The sequence below is a fragment of the Somniosus microcephalus genome, chromosome 21 (genome assembly GCF_052327205.1).
Source record: "Somniosus microcephalus isolate GS21.2 chromosome 21, FLI_Smic_1.0, whole genome shotgun sequence".
NCBI classification, from domain to species: domain Eukaryota; kingdom Metazoa; phylum Chordata; class Chondrichthyes; order Squaliformes; family Somniosidae; genus Somniosus; species Somniosus microcephalus.
The window spans coordinates 67,971,941-67,995,215 of NC_141007.1; the positions used below are offsets into that span (position 1 = coordinate 67,971,941).

The 23,275-nt window shown below is 41.6% G+C and overlaps 1 protein-coding gene across 5 annotated transcripts in view; it reads left to right on the forward strand.

Annotated features, from left to right (window-relative positions):
* Positions 1 to 23,275, forward strand: part of aspscr1 (ASPSCR1 tether for SLC2A4, UBX domain containing) — a 238,060-nt gene that overhangs the window by 143,728 nt on the left and 71,057 nt on the right. For 4 of the 5 annotated variants that reach the window (XM_085963846.1, XM_085963844.1, XM_085963842.1 and 1 more), the window contains 2 exons: positions 3,937 to 3,999; positions 7,454 to 7,506. In XM_085963846.1, coding sequence (XP_085819972.1) covers positions 3,937 to 3,999; positions 7,454 to 7,506 — 116 coding nt within the window. The remainder of the gene's footprint in view (positions 1 to 3,936; positions 4,000 to 7,453; positions 7,507 to 23,275) is intronic. The other variant, XM_085963843.1, reaches the window with a different exon arrangement.

Below are 23,275 nucleotides of genomic sequence, written 5' to 3' on the forward strand. Positions count from 1 at the left end.
AATGAAAAGCCAAGCAGTGTCGCAATGATGGCAAGTAACTGTTAGTGTTCGTAACCCTTTGGATACTGCAGTAACAACACATAGGATATAGCTAGATTCAATTTTTTTTTCTTCGTTCCTGGGATGTGGGCATTGCTGGCAAGGCCAGCATTTATTGTCCATCCCTAATTGCCCATGAGAAGGTGGTAGTGAGCCACCGCCTTAAACCGCTCCAGTCCGTGTGGTGAAGGTACTCCCGCAGTGCTGTGAGGGAGGGAGTTCCAGGATTTTGCTCCAGTGATGATGAAGGAATGGCGATATATTTCCAAGTCAGGATGGTGTGTAATTTGGAGATGATGTTATTCCAAGAATATATTATGAATTAAAACTTTTATGCAGCAGAATATCAAACCTTTATGTAATGTGAAAGAAATTGTGTACGATATGAAAGTTGTAAAGCCTTTAAAGGGTTAAATGGAAGGCCAGACATTTGGTGAACTTCCACTTGCCTTTGAAGTCTATCCCTCTCGTGTTGTATCAGTTGGATTTTATTAGAGACGTCCAGTAACGGTCGTTAAAAATTCCTGAGATGTTTCTCTCCTCCTGCACAAATCATCAAGTAGTGTACCAGTTTGTTGGAGTCCTAGTGAGATGCAGCACTTCTGGACAAATACTAGGTTATCTATTGGTTGTTGAAATACAAATAGCTAGGAGCAGGTGTGTTAAATTCATTCTTCCGAAATTATTGTTATAAAATGGGAGTCATTGATGTTAACAAGTGTTAAAGTTGAAAGATGCATTGTGAGCAGCAAGTATCTTATTTTTTTTAAATGTGCATTTTATAAAGCACGTTTCACACCTCAAGATACTCCCAACGCACCGCGCAGCCAATGAAGTGCTTTTGAAGTGCAGTTACTTGTAATATAGGGGAATGTGATAGCCAATTTGAACACAGCGAGGTCCCACAAACAGTAGTGAGATAAATGACCTGATAGTTGTTTTTGGTGAAGTTGGTTGATTGATACCTGTTAGCCAGAATACTGGCGGAACACCTGCTCCTCTTCGAACAGAGTCACAGCCACCTGAGGGGGCCGATGGGTCCTTAATTGAATGTCTCAGCCAAAGACAACACCTCTGACATTGCAGTATTCAGATTCCCTCAGTGCTGCACTTAAAGTGTCAGCCTGGAATATGTGCCCAAGTCCCTGGAAACAGCAAAGAGATAGCCAGTTAGTCTGTTCTTTGGCGGTGATGGTTGAGGGATAAATATTGGCAAGGACTTCCCTGCTCTTCGAATAAATCTTTGAACAGATGTCCACCTGAACGGGCAGATTGGGTCTTAATTGTACGCCTCATCCAAAAGAGGACTTGTTTTCAGTACTGCCCAGAATATCAGCCTAAATTATGCGCTTATGGTCTGGAGTGGGGCTTGAACTCCCAAGATTAGAATGCTGCCACTGAGCCACGATGATGCATTCTGATCTCGTATTCCACTTATGTCTAAATTAGGCTACACATTGAGCGAATTTTGCCATTAGCTGATAGAACACTTGGCAGTTGTTTAATGCTTCATTTGGAGAAGGTGGTTTTCAGAATAACCAATCCCAACCTCCCACAAAGTTTGATGTGATGCGGTATTGATAGAGAAATTCAAAGCTTTCCTGTGAATTTTAAGAACATAAGAACATAAGTAAGAGCAGGAGAAGGCCATACGACCCCTCGAGCCTGCGCCGCCATTCAATAAGATCATGGCTGATCATTGACCTCAGCTCCACTTTCCCACCCTATCTCCATCTCCTTTGATTTCCCTAGAGTCCAAAAATCTATCGATCTCAGTCTTGGATATACTCAAAGACTCAGCATTCACAGCCCTCTGGGGCAGAGAATTCCAAAGACTCTCAGCCCTCTGAGTGAAGAAATTCTTCCTCATATCAGTCTTAAATGGCCTACCCCTTATCCTGAGACTATGCCCCCTAGTTCTAGACACTCCAGCCAGGGGAAACAACCTCTCAGCATCTACCCTTGTTTGTCAAGGTGAGTGCTGGAGAATGGAACGTTTTTCCCATTTTTAGTATTCCCAGGGAAAGAATGAATGGTCTGGCACAAAGTTCCCTTTACTCTGCTGTAACAACTTGTCTAAACCTAAACTTCCAAAGCAAATCTCCTATTACAATTGGGCAATTTCCCTCGTCAGTTATCCCTACATCTTCTGTGAGTGAGATTGCCGGTGAAGTGCAAAGTTCATATTAGTTTCTGTACTGTGGGTCCACCAGGAGTCGAGACTACTTAACCTCCTCTTGCGTTGAAACTTTTGCACTCAGCAAAGGGAGCAGACTGGGCTGCATTTGAACTTGAGTATCAAAAGTGAAAGGTTGATGAACTAACTTCAGTATGGTGGCCAACTCTGCATTTAAACTTTTACACTTAAGATGGTGTTCCAGGTGATTCACAGGCACGAGAAGTGGATGGTAAAGCATTTCTGCTGGTGTTGCTTGCAGATTGATAGAAAATGTTACGGTGCAGTTCGAGAAGCCCTGGGTGTAATTTATTCAACACAGCTATTATTCTGAGAGGGAACAAAAAAGTCCTCGTCTCGAGTCTCACTTAAGGCCTTAATCCAGCCTCTAATTGCGCAAGCTCGATTCTTAATTGCGTCACATTTTCAGTTTGGATTATTTTAAAGCTGAAATTATGAAATAGATTTGAATGCTCAGGCTCAAAAGTGAGCTAGGAATAGACTGCAACTGACTTGAATTCACAAGTGAAATTCAACAGACTTTGTTCTGCTTTACTGTCTACTCATAAGTCATTTTTCCACTAGAAAACAATTGAATTATCCAATCATTTTGAATGAAACAAAATAAATAATATAGCAAAGTGGGAATTTAGTGCTTACTAATTGAACACTAGCTTATTAATATAAAATTCTCAACTTTTCGGTTGAATGTTTCAAATTGTTAGATAAAAATTATTTCAGTATCTGCCTCTACATACAGCACACTTGCTATAATCTATGTTATGTACTATGAGGGATAAAGACCTAGAGCGAATAAATCTTTTCACTTCTTTCTCATAGGTAATGTGATCTGGTTTTTAGTTCACTTATCATGGTTGAGACTATTCCTAGGTATAAAAAAAAGTTCATGTGACTTGGTTTTTTTTAAACTTAAAAAGTTGCGTGTGTTGATTTATATGTTCATTATAGTAAAACCTTTATTATGCAGTCCTTAAGACCGCCAAAGTATAAATAGATTCATAGAATATAAAAGCAAAGAGATCACGCTAGAACTTTATAAATCACTGGTTAGGCCTCAGCTGGAGTATTGTGGACAATTCTGGGGCCCACACTTCAGGAAAGATGTAAAGGCCTCAGAGAGGGTACAGAGGAGGTTTACCAGGATGTTACCACGGATGAGGGACTTCAGTTATGAGGAGAAGTTGGAAAAGTTTGGACTGTTCTCCTTGGAACAGAGCAGGTTAAGAGGTGACCCAATAGAGGTTTTCAAGATGATGAGAGGTTTTGATCGAGAAAAACGATTCCCTCTGGTGACTGGATCAATAACCAGAGGTCATAGATTTAAAATCATTGGCCAACGATCTAGAGGGGCGATGAGAATTTTTTTTCACCGAGTTGTCGGGATCAGGAACATTCTACCTGAAAAGGTGGTGGAAGCTGATTCCATAAATAATTTTAAAAGGGAGTCGGACAAGTACTTGAGGATGAGGAACTGACAGGGTTACGGACAAAAAGCGGGGGTGTGGAACTGAGCATGGCGGCTCTTTCAAAGAGCCAGCACAGGCCCGACGGGCCGAATGGCCACCTTCTGTGCTGCAAGTGTCTATGATTCTATGAAAGTAGTTGTTTTCAGGGATTCATTAGAATTTGTGCTGCTATAAAATAAAGCTTCTGGTGAGACCAGGTTTTGTAAAAAAATATATATACTTTTTCCCCAACAGTTGGGGCACTGATGGAATTTGTGAAGATGCATCTGATAGACCCGGAATGTTCATTTTATTTATGTAAGTAAAATGATCGCAGCAGCTGAATGGTTGCAGTCTTTGAACAAAATAAAACATGTCACTGTTTTGTTTGGGAGGATGGACATTCTTTGTAGATTTCTTTTCTGTTTCTTGATTGGGCCATGATGGAGTGTGGGAAATGACAACTCCGAGATGATGCAACCGAGACTGGTTAGCTCACCCTCTAGAGGACATCCTTCCATTTTAAACCCAAATCTGGACTTTGTGCATTTTGTTTTAAAGTCTGATATGTCACTCGTTACTTGTTTTTGAACCAGCAGTGGAATGAATATTTGTTGCATCACATTTCTGAACGCTGCAAACATTCTAAGTATTTTTTCTGATTGTTGGTGGATCTCTAAGGATAATGTGAATAAATTGTTTGTTTGAACTACAATTCTGAAATGTTAGTTTGTGGAATAAAACAGTGAGTCTTGTTAATATTTTATAGCAATAATAGGCTGGACACAATCACTGTTAATGTGTTCTTAAAGTGCACCATTTATTAATGTCTTATTTATGTATCTAACTAGTCTGGTGTTATTAATCATTGAGAACACTTATCAAACATCAGCCATTGAAACATATTTAGTAATGTATTTATGAATAAAACCTTTTTAATCTAATTTGCTCTGCTGTTTTTTGCCTTGCATCTTTAGACTAATTCACATAGAATTTATTCCAAACAGTTAAACTATCTTCCATTTTAAAACAGTTACTGAAAATTCCTTGCATGTTCCTCTGTCTTGGCTAGATACCTTGTACAGAGGTTGACCTTTTATAATCATCCCCATTTGATTGGTCAGAATAGTTCACCAGTGAGAATTGAGTGGGTTTTAAGTCTAACCACCTTTTTAGCTACTCGCCCTGTTAAAGTGGTTTGAAAATAGGTCATAGGAAGAACTTCAATGGGATCCTAAAATGTAAAGCAATTTTTGCCACTCATTTCTGCAGTGAACTACATTTAAGAATCTATCCCTTTTCCCCACCAGCCATACTCTAAGGCTGAAGAATATCAAATGTGGTGCATCTAGCCACAATAAAAATCATGTATTCACCACAAAAACCAAAAAGACCATGTGAATCTTTTTGAAAAAAAAGTACATTTGTGCAACACATGTGAAAAGTTGAGGTGGTCTGTGGATACAAAATATTTAGTTTCTCATTGACTATTTTGAAATGAGATGGCCTTGGTTATTTGCAGTGGAAAATAAATGACTGCTAAATATTAGATTTGAGTAATGGATTCTGCCATGGGGCTGAATTAAACTCTTGAAATTATTGAAGTAATGCCAATGTAGCAGATTTTTAAGGAGAAGTTCAGAATAAGTGGAGTGCCCCTCACCAGGATAAGGTGCTGTGGAAAAACTACTAACAAAGATACTCGATGTTAGATTCTCAGTGTTTCCTCCATCCTCTTTTATTAACTTTTAGGGTAATCTCATTACAACTTAAAAATAAAGATTGGCAGACTTCCCAAATAAAGGAGTCCAAATCTGGTTACCATGATAGAGAATCCAAGTCTCGATGCAGCGAAATGCCGATACTACCTTGGAATTTCCTTCAAGTCTTTCTTGCCCGACTTGGCACACAATACAAATTTTCCTCAAAATTGTATGGGGCAGCTCAAATATAAAATGGACCTCGCAACACCATCTTAAACTGTAGTTGAACCCCTAAATGAGAACACTACAAAAATGCAGGCTGTAGCTGCAAGGTGGCTTGTGAAACTGGAGAAGTAGGCACGAGAGAAACATTGTGCTTCACGGGCAGTTATAAATTAAGCTTTCAGTTCATGGTCATGAACTGGCCTCTGAAGCTAAGCAGCTTCTATTTTGGTGGGACTGCCCTCGCTTTGTTCCATTCTTAATCTATCCAATCATAGCCAGAGCATCGCTACCTATGGATTCTGTTCCTACCTCTACACTGTCACGTTGAGAGTCTCCCAAGCATCCATTCTTGGCCCCCTCCTCTACACGCTGCCCCTTGGTGACATCATATGCAGACATGGAGTCAGCTTACACATGTAGAGTTGCATGTCATCAGCATACCTCTCCACCAACTTTCTCAACCCCGCCACTGTCTCTCTGCTGTCGTACTGCTTGTCTGACATTCTGTCTTGGGAAGCCCAAAAACCATTGCCATTGGTTCCCCGCCACAAACTCCATATCCTTGGTACTTATTCCGTCCCCTTCCCATCACTGTCTCCGACTGAACCAGACTATTCAACCCTAAGCTGAGCTTCCAACCCCATCTCCTCTCCATCACAAAGACCATTTACATCTCTTATCTGTCACTGAAATCCTCAACCAAGCTTTTTGACCTCCTTGACTATTTCAATGCTTCAGGCCAGCCTCCCAACCACCACCCTGCATAAACATCTGCTTTTTCAAAAATCTGCTGCCCATATCTTATCACACACCAAGTCCTGCAAATCCATACCCCTGTCCTTTCTTACCTACATTGGCTCCTGGTACCCAACACCTCAAATGAAAACAATTATTTGTCGTGTTTAAAGCCCTTCATGGCCTGCGCCTGCCTATCTCTTAACTTCCGGTGGCCCTGTACCCACCCACGCCCAACTCTTTCATTCCTCTGACTCCAGCCTCGTGTGTATCCCCCTCTCCCTTTTGCCCCACCATTAGCAGCCATGCCTGCAGTCACCTTGGCCCCACGCTCTGGGATTTCCTCCACAAATCCCTCCTCCTTCTTTCAGGCCCTCTTTAAAACCCACCTTTTTGGGCAAGCTAATATCTCCTCCTATGGCTTGACGTCCATTTTTTTCTCTTATGCCTCTGAAGCGCCTTTGGATGATCTATGTTAAAGGCGCTATATAATTGTAAGTTGGTGATGGTGGTTAGTTTGAGAGGATATAACAACTATAAAGCTTATTTCAAGTCTTCTACCACAAAACATGGATCTGTTTAAAAATTCAGAAATGATGAAGACTCAGATTAAAGTGCCGCCTTCATAGAGGAAATTTATTGTAAAGGATTATTTTCTTCATTTCAAAGAATCCTTCCCAAAGTTCAGGGGCATTTTGTCATATTATGAAATCCCTTCCCAAAGCATATTATTAACTAAGCACTATATTGTGTTTGAAAGCTATGTTGCGAGAACCCTTGGTTGGAACAAGCATGGAATATCGTTATCTACTACCATGGCTTTAGAGAATAGTGCAGGAGTTCACAACTCACTTTTTCTCTTGGTCTGAAGGATGTAGACGTAAATAGCTCCTCTTAACTATTTTAGAATGGTTACAAGTCAATTCTTGAATAGGCTTAACATTAAAAGCTGTATTAGTAAAAGGTTATTGAATGTGTTGAGATTAATATCCATTCAGTACCGTGATCCTTCTTTTGACTCAGTAATGTATCTATGGTCCTTTTTGCAGGTCAAGCCAATTAATCTATTGAGATTTGCTTTATACTCATAAAGGTTTCTATTTTTGTAGTTAAAACACCACCTAAAGTACTTCTCAATGACCCAACTGCAACACTCTTCCAGGTAAGACTGCAGACACTTGCTTTCAGTTACGCTTCAAAATCCAACCCATGTTCATTACTTGTAACATTTAACGTGCAATTGATTGAAAGTCAACTTAAAAGATTATTTAAGGAAATCTTAATATTTTAATCATTATAATATATTTAAATTAAGTTTTCACATTTTTTCACTTAGTTTTATGCTATTGAACATCATCCAAAAACAATTTTGAACTTGTAATACTTTGGAAAAATCAAGTGCTTGATGCTTGTTGGGTCTGACTAGCAGTGGAGCCCAGCTTTTTATTTTGGGTGGGGGGTGGTGAAGGGAGAAGAAAGTAGCTAAAAACTTAACAACTGCTTAGATGAACGGTGTATTAGACTTGTTCTGATGGAGCTAGTTTGAGTGGAATTATTTCACTGCAGTTAAGATATTCAAGACTGTACAAAACATTTTCTTAATTTTCCAAGCTGTTACCAAAAAAACACGTGTGTTGATATTCAATACTTTTATTCTAGCTAAAAACTAAAACTTCATGAATGATGTGTTTGGAAACTATTTTTATTAATTTTCTGGAAACCAGCTGGAGTACTTACTAATGATGAGCAATCTTATTGTTGACATTGCTTCAAAGAAACTTGAGTTCTCTTTTAATGGTTGTATTGTATAAAAGATTATGCATAATTAATAACAGAAATCTAATTACAGATTTGTAATGAAAGTGGTTAGTCCCTAAATACTTGTGTTTTCAATTTGAAAGATGATTCAGAATGTCTTAATTGGCTCAAGATATTTAAGGGTGGGTATGATGTTTGTGGATGCCAACTTGTTTTTTAATATAACTGTTCTCTACTTCAACCCTCAGACTAAATGTCTGATAGGTTACTGTGTTCCAGGTTTGCATCATTTTTCAATCAGGTCTTGGGCGGTAATGTTTTTCATACTCAACGCACATCTGATCTTTTGTTTGGACATTGCGCCGCAGTGGCTTTAAAGTGTCTGACTCTTAACAGTTTGATTAATAAGGCTACAAACATACTTGTTTTTGTAGTTATCTGCATGTAGTTGTGACGAGTATAGAAACATTTCTGGATTACCAGCAGCTAGGCAGCAGTGTGATGCAAGTATCCCTACAAGAGAAAAATCAAAGGATGGCCTGTGATTGATGGTTAATGATGAGTTATCTAACTAATGCTTTGATATATTTATTATTTTGTTGGCTTTGATATCTTCTCTTTATAACAGTTGTACAATAGAAAAAAATAATTTTAATGAATGTATTTGTTACTCTATAAATAGCTCAGTTTAAATGAGTTTGTAATAACCGTTCCCAATTATGATGACATACCACTGAAATATATTTGCTTGCACTAGTAAAGTATTACAAATCGTGTTATTCAATGACTCCCCCAGTATCTTGATGGGCCAGAAATTCGCGGCCAGAAGCGTGAGTACGGTCGGGGTACTCACGCATCTGGCCGTTGGAAATGCCGGCGTTCAGCAGGAACAGCGCATGCGGGGAACGCCGGCATTTCCAGACCCGAGGTCTATTCACAGCGCGTGCGACTGCACAGGCAGCGCTTGCGCAGTGAACTTTGTAGATTTCAATGATGGATTCAGTGAGGGTAAGTCCTTAGAAGTTACACTTGAAAAAAGCAAGTGTAAAGTTGTTCATTGGCTGCGGAGGAAGATATATTTTATCGTGGAGCTTCTGAAATGCAATATTTTTGTTTGGGAAAGGGAGGGAAGTTATTTTAAGAAATTTTAAGTAAGTTTTAAAGTTTAAATTTTTTTTTTTTTTTTTAAAGGGTTTTCAGAACGGTAGGTAGAAGGAGCAATTGTGGCTGTGTGAATGGAATGTGAGAATGAGTTATGTATGTATGTCCACATATATTCCTTTACGTATATGTATGTATGTTTTATATTCCTTTACTAATATGTATGAATGTATGTTTTTAATTATGATTTTCCAATAAGTTACTTTCTCTGAAAGTCATAATTAAATAATACATTCATACACATAAGTAAAGGAATATATACATAACACGCAAAGGAATATATACAGACATACATACTTTCAGAAGCTCCACGATAATAAATATCTTCCTCCGCAGCCTCTGGAGCAACTGTACCCATGCTTTTTTCATGTGTAAGTTGTAATGACTTGACCTCACTGAAAGCATTAATGAAAGCGGCGAATTATACTGCGCACGCGCTGCCTGTGCAGTCGCACGCGTTCTGCCTCTGAACCCCTTCGTTCAGAGGACAGGAAATGCCGGTTTTCCCCACATGCACTGTGCATGCTGAAAACCGGCATTTCATCCGGCCAGATGCGTAAGTACCCCGACCGTACTCGCGCATTTGGAAGGGAATTACTGGGCCAACATTTTACATGTCAATAAAATGAAAAATTTAACAATTGCACGACTTGCCCCCTCGCATCTGCGACTGAGGGTCCAAGGAGGTGCATTGCGCAAGAGGTCATCATCGTACGTATCCTCACACTGTTCCCTTTGGGGAACTGTATGAAGTGGTGGAAGGATTTATGGCCGTGATTAACACTCATTCCGTGACCGTAACCATCTTTGAACCAGCCATTAGGGTGGTTAGTCCTATGGCGGGAGGGTTTTACGGGCTCCCACAACCCATCTGAGGGGGGGGGGGGGCCACCAACACCCACGGACGCAAGTATCCCGCTGGATGTCCACCCAGAATTTAAAGTTGGAGCTCCGACTCCACTTGCCGGGACTGTCTGGAGTGGGGTTCAAAACCCTACTCCTTCTGGCCCAGCGGCGGGGATGCTTACTGCTACGCAAAAGGCCCACTCCGCACAAAAGGTGACACCCATACGTTTCCTGCGCCTTTTCCCTCCCCGTGACTGGAGCCCTATGCTGCCATTTCACGTTGCTAATCGGATTGGGCCTTTGTCATAGCGGTAGGATCCCCGCCGCTGGGCCAGATCAGGGTAGGGTTTCGAACCCCGCTCCAGACAGTCCCGGCAAGTGGAGTCGGAGCTCCGGCTCTAAATTCTGGGTTGACATCCAGTGGAATATTTGCGTCCGTGGGTGTGGGTGGCCCCCCTCCTTGTATAGCTTGTGGGAGCCCGTAAAACCCTCCCGCCATAGGACTAACCGCCCTAATGGCTGGTTCAAAGATGGTTACGGTCACGGAATGAGCGTTAATCATGGCCATAAATCCTTCCACCACTTCATAAAGTTCCCCAAAGGGAACAGTGTGAAGACACGTATGACGACGACATTGCTAAATAAATAAATGGAATTTAAAAAATTCTTTTAGGGCTTTTAAAAGTCTTTAAATTGCTTTAATTCTCTTTAAAACTACTTCAGATTACTCAAAATAATGTAAACATTTTAAAAAGTTTATAAAAGTTACCAAAATCTTCAAAAAACTTCCAAAAACCTATTTAAACTGCTGCTTTGCATGTAAAAATGCTTAGCAGCTTGACAGAAACATTGGGGGCGTGTCCAGTGAAACTGAGACCTCAAGGGGCGTGTCTCACTTACACTGCACGCTCCTGGCTTCGCGCTGGCTGCACTCCTGGGCGGCGTGACGTCATACGCTGCCCGGGATTCTTCTTTTTCAAACACCAAGTCCAGGCGTCCCTGGAGCTGATCGGCAGTAGCGCGGGGTAAGTGCATATACGGGGCTTGCACGCGCGGCAAGCCCCGTTCACCAATTTCTGGCCCGATATGTAATTGCTCTGCACAGTGTGGTGCTGAATCTGCACACCACAATGGTCCCAGATTAGATTCCCAGTCTGGGCTGAGTTAACTCTTCTCAATTGAGGTGGTTACAATTAATCGCAGTATTCTAGATCTGGGAGGGGCCAAATCAGCTGGGGATCATACCCCTGTTCATTCTCTGGTGTCTTCAGTTGAGGGTAGGATTGTCCCCCATGATTAAGTAGTGCTAACCTTTCAGGTTTGCACATGCACAATGGGCACTCTGACAAGGTACTGAGATCCATGAAATTGTACTGCTGTATCTGTCACTACCTTTAGAAGGGAATGGCAAAAACCACATATGTTAACAGTTAATTATCTTATTTGGTTAGATTAATTTGAGTTGTCACTATGGGCTAGTTTTGGTTAGATAATATTTTTAAAAATTCACGGGAGGTTGCGTGTACTTCGGTGTACCACACTGGTACTCAGACAGTCAACTTGGAGGCTGCCTGTCCTTTATCTGTGCATGCTTCGCCAACAAAATGTTTCCATGCCCTCCTTCCTAATAATGACAACGCACGAGGAGCCAGAATGGAATGGAATGGGTGGGATAATCATGAATCAGTACTTGTGTATTATTTTTCTCAATTAATTCTCATGGTGTGGCACTACTTCCTCGTACTCCTGGAGGGACAATATACCACAGCCCCGATGAGAAGTGGCAGCATTGGGAAAACTTAAAAATGGATGATGCCATCACACTTAGTCATTTGCGCAAGAGCACATACAAAAATGGAATATTTACTTTTGGGGGAAACCATTTTGGTTGAGCTTTTGTGTAAAAATTACCTAGTGTTGGAAATTTTGGTAAGTGTCCTGATAGAGCAGCCTAGGCCAATTGCGCAGTGTTAGCAGAAAGTTTCTGTTTAGCACTGTCAAAACCCATCTAACTCGGACCATATGTGTGTGAGATGTACTTGTTCCAGGTGCCATTGTATTATTGTCCAATGCTTGAAGACTTCATCAATAGGAAGCTTTTACATCCAGGAAAGTGCTTGAAGACTGAGACTACTTTGTAAATCATTTTTGAGAATAATTGGTATGCCTTTGACAACCAAATAACTCTCTCTCACTCTGACATCTGTAAATATAGGATTCTATATTTTGAAATTCATTTGTAGCTATGTGGACCAAGTTTGGCAAAATTGCTTAAGTAAGAGCTGGCATAAAATCACTTTAATTTCTAGCAGCCAATTGGAGGACCAAACTAAGACATTTTAAGAAGTATTTAAGGACTAAATAGCTTTTGCAATGATGTATAATTATGGATTTCTATAATTATATGTAATCTTTCATGCACTAGCACTATCGGAAGGATACTTGAGTGCCTTTGAAGCATCAGGCGGGCCACACTTGTCAACAAAATTATCCCTTTTAATAAAACCATCGTGTAGCTAAAGTTTCCAGCAACTTCAGAGTAAAACACAAGTATTTCCGAACATAACTCGTGATATTCAATGTTTTTAGTTACAACTGTGAAGTGTCAAAATATCTACTGACTGCACATATAAACTATTTATACACTTCGTATGATGTCTTAAGATGTCTAAACCACACGTGGTGGTGAAAGGTGGTGTCATAGCCTTCATGTTCAGCATCCAAATTGGGTTGGGTATACTTACCATCTAGGCTATTTCCTGACATTTTTCCTTTTTTTATATCTGTGTGTGTTGCTGAGAAATCAGTGCTGCAATGTTCCACTTTTTAGGCGAGCTTTATTATTTTATTAAACTAATAAGGTAGGCTAATCACTGGGGAAAAGTCCTGATAGCTACAGAAGTATTGATGCTGTTGTGAAATATTTAGTACGCCAATTTAGGAGAGAATTTTTGACTGAACATAAATCCTTCCTACCACTCTGAAGGTTTTCTTAATCAGTTTATTTGAGTTTTGTAAGGGGGCCTATTTAATTTTCTTTTTCAAAACTGCCATATCAATGCATTACTTCACACTCTCTAAATATATTAAGAACACAGTGGCTTATAAAATACTTTGTTACCTCCTAGACTTGACTATTCCAACGCACTCCTGGCTGGCCTCCCACGTTCTTCCCTACCCTACGTAAACTTGAGGTCATCCAAAACTTGGCTGCCCGTGTCCTAACTCGCACCAAGTCCCGTTCACCCATTACTCCTGTGCTCGCTGACCTACATTGGCTCCCGGTTAAGCAACATCTCGATTTTAAAATTTCAAATCCCTCCATGGCCTCACCCCTCCCATCTCTGTAATCTCCTCCAGCCCCACAGCCCCCCAAGATATCTGCGCTCCTCTAATTCTGGCCTCTTGAGCATCCCTCATTTTAAGTGCTCAACCATTGGTGGCCGTGCCTTCAGCTGCTTAGGCCCTTAGCTCGGGAATTCCCTCCCTAAACCTCTCCGCTTCTCTATCCTTTTAAGACGCTCCTTAAAACCTACCTTTTTGACCAAGCTTTGGTTATCTGCCCTAATTTCTCCTTATATGGCTCAGCATCAAATTATGCTTTATAACACTCCTGTGAAGCATCTTTGGATGTTTTACTACGTTAAAGGCTCTATATAAATGCATGTTGTTGTATGGGCACAGTGGAAAAAACAATGGAATTCCTCATTTTCAACAGATACATCTCCTGGGTCAGTTAGAAATTATCAAGCCACAGGGATGAAAACTTAACATTTGCTAGCAAACAAAATGCAGCTTTTTATCTGTGAGTAATCCTTTTTGCTTTGCAGGAAGGTTTAATTATCCATTGATGTTAAAAGCAAAAGTGAGGTAAAAGATATGCATCATTCAAGGGTTACGTTTTTGAGTAGATTGGAACTTTAAAGAATGGCTTCCATAAAAGCAGTATGGGAATTTATTTTGAAGATTTTCTACAGATGGGCCAGATAATAATGGTGTAGTGTTTACAACAAAGTGTAGGTTCTTCATAATCCAAAGGTGTGTATTAATTACCATGGACTTTTAGATCCACCCTGTATCATCTGTCACGTATTAGAATTTCAGATTTTTGCCTCCACCCGTTTACTGTTTGAGGTTGCCCACATCAATAGAATTGTGATGTCAGACATACTTTTTAATGTGGGTAGAGTTTCAGATAGCTTGCATCCTTTCACTTGTAAGGTTCACAGCAGGGTCTATTGTACTTTTATGTTATGTAATGGGTGCATTTTTATTCAGTGCTGATATCTGTAAAGCATAAAATACCAACAGAGAACTGAGCAGAAATTGTGTGCAGCAGTCATGAATGTTTTTCAGCAGCAGTTGTTTTGTAATTTTTTTTAACGAATAGCAAGCAGCAGTAATTGCATTGTAGTGTCCCTTAAAAGAAAAGGCTTAGACTTATATAGCGCTTTTTATGACCTCAGGGCATCCCAAAGCGCTTTGATAAGGTACTGCATAGTCATAGAGTCATAGAGTTTTACAGCACAGAAAGAGGCCCTTCGGCCCATCGTGTCTGCGCCGCCCATCCATCCCTGTCCAGTCTAATCCCATTTTCCAGCATTTGGTCCATAGCCTTGTATGCAATGGCATTTCAAGTGCTCATCCAAATGCTTCTTGAATGTTGTGAGGGTTCCTGCCTCTACCACCCTTTTAGGCATTGAGTTCCACATTCCAACCACCCTCTGGGTGAAAAAGTTCCTCCTCAAATCCCCTCTAAATCTCCTGCCCCTTACCCTGAATCTATGCCCCCTTGTTATTGACCCCCCCTACTAAGGGGAAAAGTTCCTCTTTGTAGACTCACAACTATGGTCAGAGCACGTGGAGTCAGGGGACAAGTAGCAGAATGGATAGCAAGCTGGCTACAAAACAGAAATCAGATTAGGGGTTAAAGGATAGTTACTCAGACTGGCAAAAGTTGGGAAGTGGTGTTCCACAAGTATCAGTGCCAGGAGTCGGGACCACAGTGTTTCACCATTTACACAGGCGATTTGCACTCGAGAATTGGAAGTACAATTTCAAAATTTGCGGACAGCAACAAATTGTGGGGTGTAGTTAATAGAGGAGGACCGTAGCAAAATATAGGAAGACATTACTAAAGTTGCAGGATGGGTGTGTAATTGGCAAATGAACTTCAATATAGGTAAGTGTGAGGTGTTACATTTTGGTAGGAAAAATGAGACCACCTACTCCTTGGAAAATCAGTGTCTAAATGGGGCAGAGGGATCTGCGGGTACAGATACACAAATCACTAAAAGTAGCGATGCAGGTTATAAGGCCATTTAAAAAATAAACAAAGCACTGGGGTTCATTTCTAGAGGGATGGAATTGAAAAGCTGGAAAGTTATGTTAAACTTGTATAGAACCTTGGTTAGACCACACTTGGAGTAAGAGCATAAGAAATAGGAGCAGGAGTCGGCCATTTGGCCACTTCGAGCCTGCTCCGCGATTCAATAAGATCATGGCTGATCTGCTACCTCATCTCCACTTTCCTGCACTATCCCCATATCCCTTGATTCCCTTAATATTCAAAAATCTATTGATCTCTGTCTGGAATATACTCAATGACTGAGCCTCCACAGCCCTCTGGGGTAGAGCATTCCAAAGATTCACCACCCTCTGAGTGAAGAAATTTCTCCTCATCTCAGTCCTAAATGGCTGACCCCTTATTCTGAGACTGTGACCCCTGGTTCTAGACTCCCCAGCCAGGGGAAACATTCCCTGCATCTACCCTGTCAAGCCTGTAAGAATTTTGTATGTTTCAATGAGATCACCTCTCATTCTTCTAAACTCTAGAGAATATAGGCCTAGTCTACTCAATCTCTCCTCATGGGACAATCCCGCCCCCCCCCCCCCCCCCCAATCCCAGGAATCAGTCTGGTGAACCTTCGTTGCACTCCCTCTATGGCAAGTATATCCTTCCTTAGGTAAGGAGACCAAAACTGTATACAATACTCCAGGTGTGATCTCACCAGGGCCCTATATAATTGCAGTAATATGTCTTTACTCTTACACTCAAATCCTCTTGTAATAATGGCCAACAACCATTTGCTTTCCTAATTGCTTGCTGTACCTGCATGTTAACTTTCAGTGATTTGTGTACAAGGACACCCAGGTCCCTCTGAACACTAACATTTCCCAATCTCTCGCCATTTAAAAAATACCCTGCTTTTTATTTTCCCTACCAAAGTGGATAACTTCACATTTCTCCACATTTTGCCATGTTCTTGCCCACTCACTTAACCTGTCTATATCCCCTTGAAGCCTCCTTGCATCCTCCTCACAACTTGCATTCCCACCGTGTTTTGTATCATCAGCAAACTTGGATATATTACATTTGGTCCCTTCATCCAAATCATTGATGTAGATTGTGAATAGCTGAGGCCCAAGCTCTGATCCTTGCGGTACCCCACTAGTTACAGTCTGCCAACCCGAAAATGACCCGTTTATTCCCACTCTCTGTTTTCTGTCCGTTAACCAATCCTCAATCCATGCTAGTACATTACTCCCAATCCCATGAGCCCTAATTTTGTTTAATAACCTCTTGTGTGGCACCTTATCGAATGCCTTCTGAAAGTCCAAATACACCACATCCACTGGTTCCCCCTTATCTATTCTGCCAGTTACAACCTCAAAAAACTCTTAACAGATTTGTCAAACACGATTTCCCTTTCATAAATCCGTGTTGACTCTGTCCAATCCTATTATTATTTTCTAAGTGCCCTGTTACCACGTCCTTAATACATTCTAGCATTTTCCCTACTACTGATGTCAGGCTAAGTGGTCTGTAGTTCCCCCGTTTTCTCTCTCCCTCCTTAAATAGTGGGGTTAAATTTGCCACCTTCCAATCCATGGGAACCGTTCTAGAATTGATGGAATCCACTATCTCTATAGCCACATCTTTCAAAACCCTAGGATGAAGGCCATCAGGTCCAGGGGATTTATCGGCTTTTAGTCCCATTAATTTCTCCAGTACTACTTTTTTTACCAATTTATTTCAGTTCCTCATTCTTGCTAGAGTCTTGGTTCTCCACTATTTCCGGGAAGTTTATCGCATCTTCTTCCGTGAAGACAGACACAAAGTATTTGTTTAATTTCTCCGCCATTTCCTTATTCCCCATTATAATTTCTCCTGTCTCAGCCTATAAGGGACCCACATTTACTTTAGCTAATCTTTTCCTTTTTACACACCTATAGAAGCTTTTACAGTCTGTTTATGCCTCTCGCTAGTTTACTCTCATTCTATTTTCCCTTTCTTTATCAATTTCTTGGTCCTTTGCTGAATTCTAAAATCCTCCCAATCTTCAGGCTTACTACTTTTTTGGCAACATTATAAGCCTGTTCTTTTGATCTAATACTATCTTTAACTTCTCTTGTTAGCCATGGTTGGACCACTATTTCCTGTGGGGTTTTAGTACCTTAAAGGAATGTATATTTGTCGTAAATTATGTATTAATTCTTTAAATGCTAGCTATTGCTTGTCTACCATCATACCTTTTAATGTAGTTTCCCAATTTACCTTAGCCAACTCGCCCCTCATACCTACGTAGTTTGCTTTGTTTAGATTTAAGACCCTAGTTTCGGATTTAACTAAATCACTTTCAAACTCAATATAAAATTCTATCATATGGTCACTCTTCCCTAAAGACTTCTTTACTACAAGGTTATTAATTAACCATTTCTCATTGCACAATACTAGATCTAAAATAGCCTGTTCCCCATTTGGTTCCTCAACATACTGATCTAGAAAACTATCTTGCATACATTCCATGAATTCGTCCTCCACACTGTTACTGCAAATTTGGTTTGCCCAGTCTATATGTAGATTAAAGTCCCCCATGATTACTGTATTACCCTTGTTACATGTGTCTCTAATTTCCTGATTTATACTCTGCCCTACATTACAACTACTGTTTGGGGGCCTGATATACCTATCAATTCATCCAATGAAAAGCGACGAGTTAAGATAGTAACTATAGGTTTTTATTGGCTAAATAACAGAACCCACCCTCGTGGGTGATCGGGTCCAACAAGGAGGAATACCAGCCAGTCGACCACCTTTATACCTGGGCAAGCAGGCGGAGTCATGGGCGGAGTCAGCTGTGGTCAGCCCAGGTATAACAGCGTGACAAGAGGTGACCTTGTGTAGTGATACAACAGTGTAAACAGTGATAACCATAGTGTAACGATATAAACAGTGATAACCATAGTGTAACGATAGTGAACGATAAAGGTGGTTTACCACAGGGCCTATAAACAACTCCCACCAATGTTTTCTGCCCCTTGCTGTTTCCTAGCTCCACCCAAACTGATTCTACTTCTTGATTTTCGGAGCTAAGATCCTTTCTCTCTACTGTCTTTATCCCATCCTTTATTATCAGGGCTGAACAGCTCTGGTCTCCATATTATAAAAAGGATATAGAGGCTCTAGAGAAGATGCAAAAAAAGATTTACTAGGATGATACCAGAAATTAGAGATTATACCTATCCGGAATGAACAAACTGGGGCTCTTTTCTCTAGAAAAGAAAAGACTGAAGGGTGACCTGATCGAGGTGTTCAAGATTATGAAAGGGTTTGTTAGGGTAGACATAAAGATGTTGTTTGCACTTGCGGGCAAGACCAGACCTTGGGGCCATAAATCTAAGATAGTCACTAAGAAACCCAATAGAGAATTCAGGAGAAACTTCTTTACCCAGAGAGTGGTAAGAATGTGGGACTCGCTACCACGGAGTAGTTGAGGCAATTTTTATTTTAAAATGCATTTAAGGGGAAGCTAGATAAACACATGAGGGAGAAAGGAGTCGAAGGTTATGGTGATGGGATTAAATGGAATGGGGTGGGAGGAGGCTTGTGTGGAGCATAAACACCGGCATGGACCTGTTCGGCCATATGGCCTGTTTCTGTGCTGTAAATACTGTGCGATATCATGTAATGTAATACAGCCAATGAAGCCGCCTTCTTAGGCAGTCCCTCGGAACCGAGGATGACTTGCTTCCACATTAAAAATGAGTTCTCAGGTGACTGATGAGTCCAATGCGGGACCTACAGTCTCTGTCACAGGTGGGGCAGATGGTGGTTGAAGGGGCGGGTGGGTGAGGTGCTTGGGTTGACGTGTGCTGCCTGCGCTTGGCTTCCACTTGCTCCCGGTGAAGAGACTCAAGGTGTTCGGCGCCTTCCCGGATGCTTCTCCTCCACTTTGTGCGGTCTTGGGCCAGGGATTCCCAGGTGTCGGTGGGGATGTTACACTTATTCAAGGAGGCTTTGAGGGTGTCCTTGAAGCGTTTCCTCTGCCCACTTGGGGCTCTCTTGCCGTGTCGGAGCTCCGAGTAGAGCGCTTGTTTTGGGAGTCTCGTATCGGGCATGCGGACAATGTGACCTGCCCATCGGAGCTGATCGAGTGTGGTCACAGCTTTGATGTTGGCCTGAGCAAGAACACTGACGGTGCACCTATCCTGCCAATGGATTTGCAGGATCTTGCGGAGGCAGCGTTGGTGGTACCTCTCCAGTGCTTTGAGGTGCCTGCTGTACATGGTCCATGTCTCTGAGGCATACAGGAGGGCGGGTATCACTACTGCTCTGTAGACCATGAGCTTGGTGCCGGTTTGAGGTCCTGGTCATCAAACACTCTCTTCCTCAGGCGACCGAAAGCTGCACTGGCACACTGAAGGCGGTGTTGGACTTCGTCGTCGACATCTGCCCTTGTTGACAGTAGGCTCCCAAGGTATGGAAAGTGGTCCACGTTGTCCAAGGCTTTGTCGTGGATTTTGATAATCGGGGGGCAGTACTGTGTGACGCGGGCAGATTGGTAGAGGACCTTCGTCTTACAGATGTTTAGTGTAAGGCCCATGCTCTCGTACGCTTCGGTGAAGGTGTTGACGATGGTTTGGAGTTCAACCTCCGAGTGAGCGCAGACGCAAGCGTCGTCTGCATATTGTAATTAGACGACAGAGGATGGGACGACCTTGGATCTGGATTGGAGGTGACAGAGGTTGAATAGTTTCCTGTTTGTTCTGTAAATTAGCTCCACTCCAGCGGGGAGCTTACTGAGGGTGAGATGGAGCATTGCAGCAAGGAAGATTGAGAAGAGCGTTGGTGCGATGACACAGCCTTGCTTGACGCCGGTTCGTACGTGAATTGGGTCTGTGGTGGAACCGTTGGTTAGGATCACGGCTTGCATGTCATCATGAAGCAGGCGGAGGATGGTGACAAACTTTTGAGGGCAGCGAATTTGAGGAGGACACTCCATAATCCCTCACAGTTGACAGTGTCGAAGGCCTTTGTGAGATCAAAGAAGGCCATGTACAGTGGTTGGTGCTGTTCCCTGCATTTCTCTTGTAATTGACGTGCAGTGAAGAGCATGTCCATTGTGCCCCTTAGTGGGCGCAATCCGCATTACGACTCTGGGAGGAGCTCTTCAGCCACTGGGAGAAGGCGATTGAGGAGGATTCTTGCGATGACTTTCCCTGTGGTAGACAGCAGGGAAACTCCTCTGTAATTGCCACAATCGGACTTGTCACCTTTCTTGAAGATGGTCACAATTATGGCGTCTCTGAGATCCCCTGGCATGCTCTCCTCCTTCCAGATAAGAGAAATGAGTTCATGAATTCGCACCAGTAGTGCTTCTCCACCATGCTTTAGTGCCTCGGCGGGGATTCCATCTGCTCCTGTAATGTAATGCAGTAATGTAGGAAAATTTGTAATGTAGAAAACACAGCAGCCAATTTACGCGTAGCAAGGTCCCACTAACAGAAATGTTGCTGAGTTTTTCCAGCATTTTCTGTTGTTATAACAGAAATGTAATAATGGCCGGATATTTTGCTTTCCATGGTTAAGTAATTTCCTAACTAAAATTTAATTTAAAAAATCTAAAATATATACTGGACGGGCTACATTGTTGAAGGGATTATGGGCATTTGTTTCACAACTGGCAGATATATTGTCTGCACTTTACTACATAATATAAGCACTGTATTGGTGTAGATCCGTGATAACCAGAAAGAGCTCGTTTTAATTACCAGTCCATGGTAAGTTCGTTGATATCAACTGGGAAATTTGAGATACTAGAATTGGCTTCAGTACTCCTGGGGTTAGGAAGGGGAAAATCACTGGGTTTCTATCAAGCATACCCCTACTGGGTGCGCACGTGTGTAGACATCGGGTGAAGGAACAAAAAATGGGTTTTGTTCTGATGTAATAGCCTGTCCTCTGGGCTTAAAAATGACATAGTAACTTGACAAGATTCCGGAGAGACCCCAGCACTTGTAGACCATACCCCAGCACTTGTAGACCATACCCCAGCACTTGTAGACCATACCCCAGCACTTGTAGACCATACCACAGCACTTGTAGACCATACCACAGCACTTGTAGACCATACCCCAGCACTTGTAGACCATACCACAGCACTTGTAGACCATACCCCAGCACTTGTAGACCATACCACAGCACTTGTAGACCATACCACAGCACTTGTAGACCATACCCCAGCACTTGTAGACCATACCCCAGCACTTGTAGACCATACCCCAGCACTTGTAGACCATACCACAGCACTTGTAGACCATACCACAGCACTTGTAGACCATACCACAGCACTTGTAGACCATACCCCAGCACTTGTAGACCATACCCCAGCACTTGTAGACCATACCCCAGCACTTGTAGACCATACCACAGCACTTGTAGACCATACCCCAGCACTTGTAGACCATACCACAGCAAGGAGTCAGTCTTCAGGAGGGGAGAAGAGAAAATTAGCAGAAAAAGGAAGAAAATAAAAATACCACTAGATTTCAGTACTACCGTTTACAGGTCTCTTGTGTTTAATGCTTCAGTGTGAATCAATGTAAAAGAACACTTGATGTGCTAAGTATCTTTTTTTTGTTGAGAATACGCAAACTGCTCTATTACTTTTCTCCTTTTTTACCTTGACTCTGTTATGCAACTTGCCCTGCAGAGATGGTGGCCTCCGTGCATGGTACTGTATAACTTGCTGCTAGAAGGAGGGTGAGAGAGTGACTGGCTGTTGAAAGTTTCCTTCCTGTGGGAAATACCTCACCTTCAATTGGTAGCTCCCCACAGTGGGAAAGGTCGCTGTCAGGACCTGATCGGATAAGGAATCCTGTGTGAAATCCATATCGTGTCACCGCGCTGTCATTGGAACTCCACAGTTTGTGGATTTTTATTTTAAAATAAGCTTTTTAAGCCACACAAATACCATGTTCTGTCAGGCTGATATATAATAAAGCATTCTTCTAGTTTACTGCAAGTAGTGCATCGAAAACAAGTTAATAAACTAATCCCTACCATTGTTTCATATAATTGTTTGAACTGTACAGTGAAAACAAATTGCACAGTGGGATCTTTTTACCTGACAGCCATGTTGGCTGTCTGGAGAGCCTCCTTTGAAATGTTATTTAATGAGAGCCTAACATCAGTTTTCTGCTTCCTGCCTCTGATGTTAGTGTAATTTATAAATACATCAGATTGTTCTTTCTGTCCAGCTGCAATCAGTACTTTAAAAAAAATTGTTTTAACATCACAAGCTAGTTTTATCTTATATACACATATTTTGGTGTCTGAACTTTCTTTGTAGATGGTCACTTGACACACGGAAACACTTAAGACAGAATGAGTGATCAAAACAGACATGAGCAATCATGATAAATACTGAACTTGTACTCACAAATTACAGCAGCCCAGGGAAAAAAAAGGTATTCTGCTGTTTTTAGGCATTTGAACATGTAAATACTAGCATTTGGATCTTGATGTGTGCCAGAAACTGCAGAAAGAGAAATGCATGTTAACCATTTACCACATTAGAAGCTGATTCACTGACTCATTCAGTTATGACGGCAGTGAGTTTGTGACTGGGCGTTCTTCTGTTTGCTTATGCTGTGCCGTGTAACCCAACTAGCAACATTTTAAAGCATTGTTACGTGTACTCGAATTATTTAAAGAAAACATTTGTGTGAAATTACTGTGGTTGGCTTACCCTGCATATTAAAAAGTTGCTGTTTAATTATATATTTATCACAAAATGACAAGACCGACAACTGTGGATTATCACCCCAAGTTGAATGATTATGCCACAATCTGTACATCCTCATGCATTAGGGGTGATGTG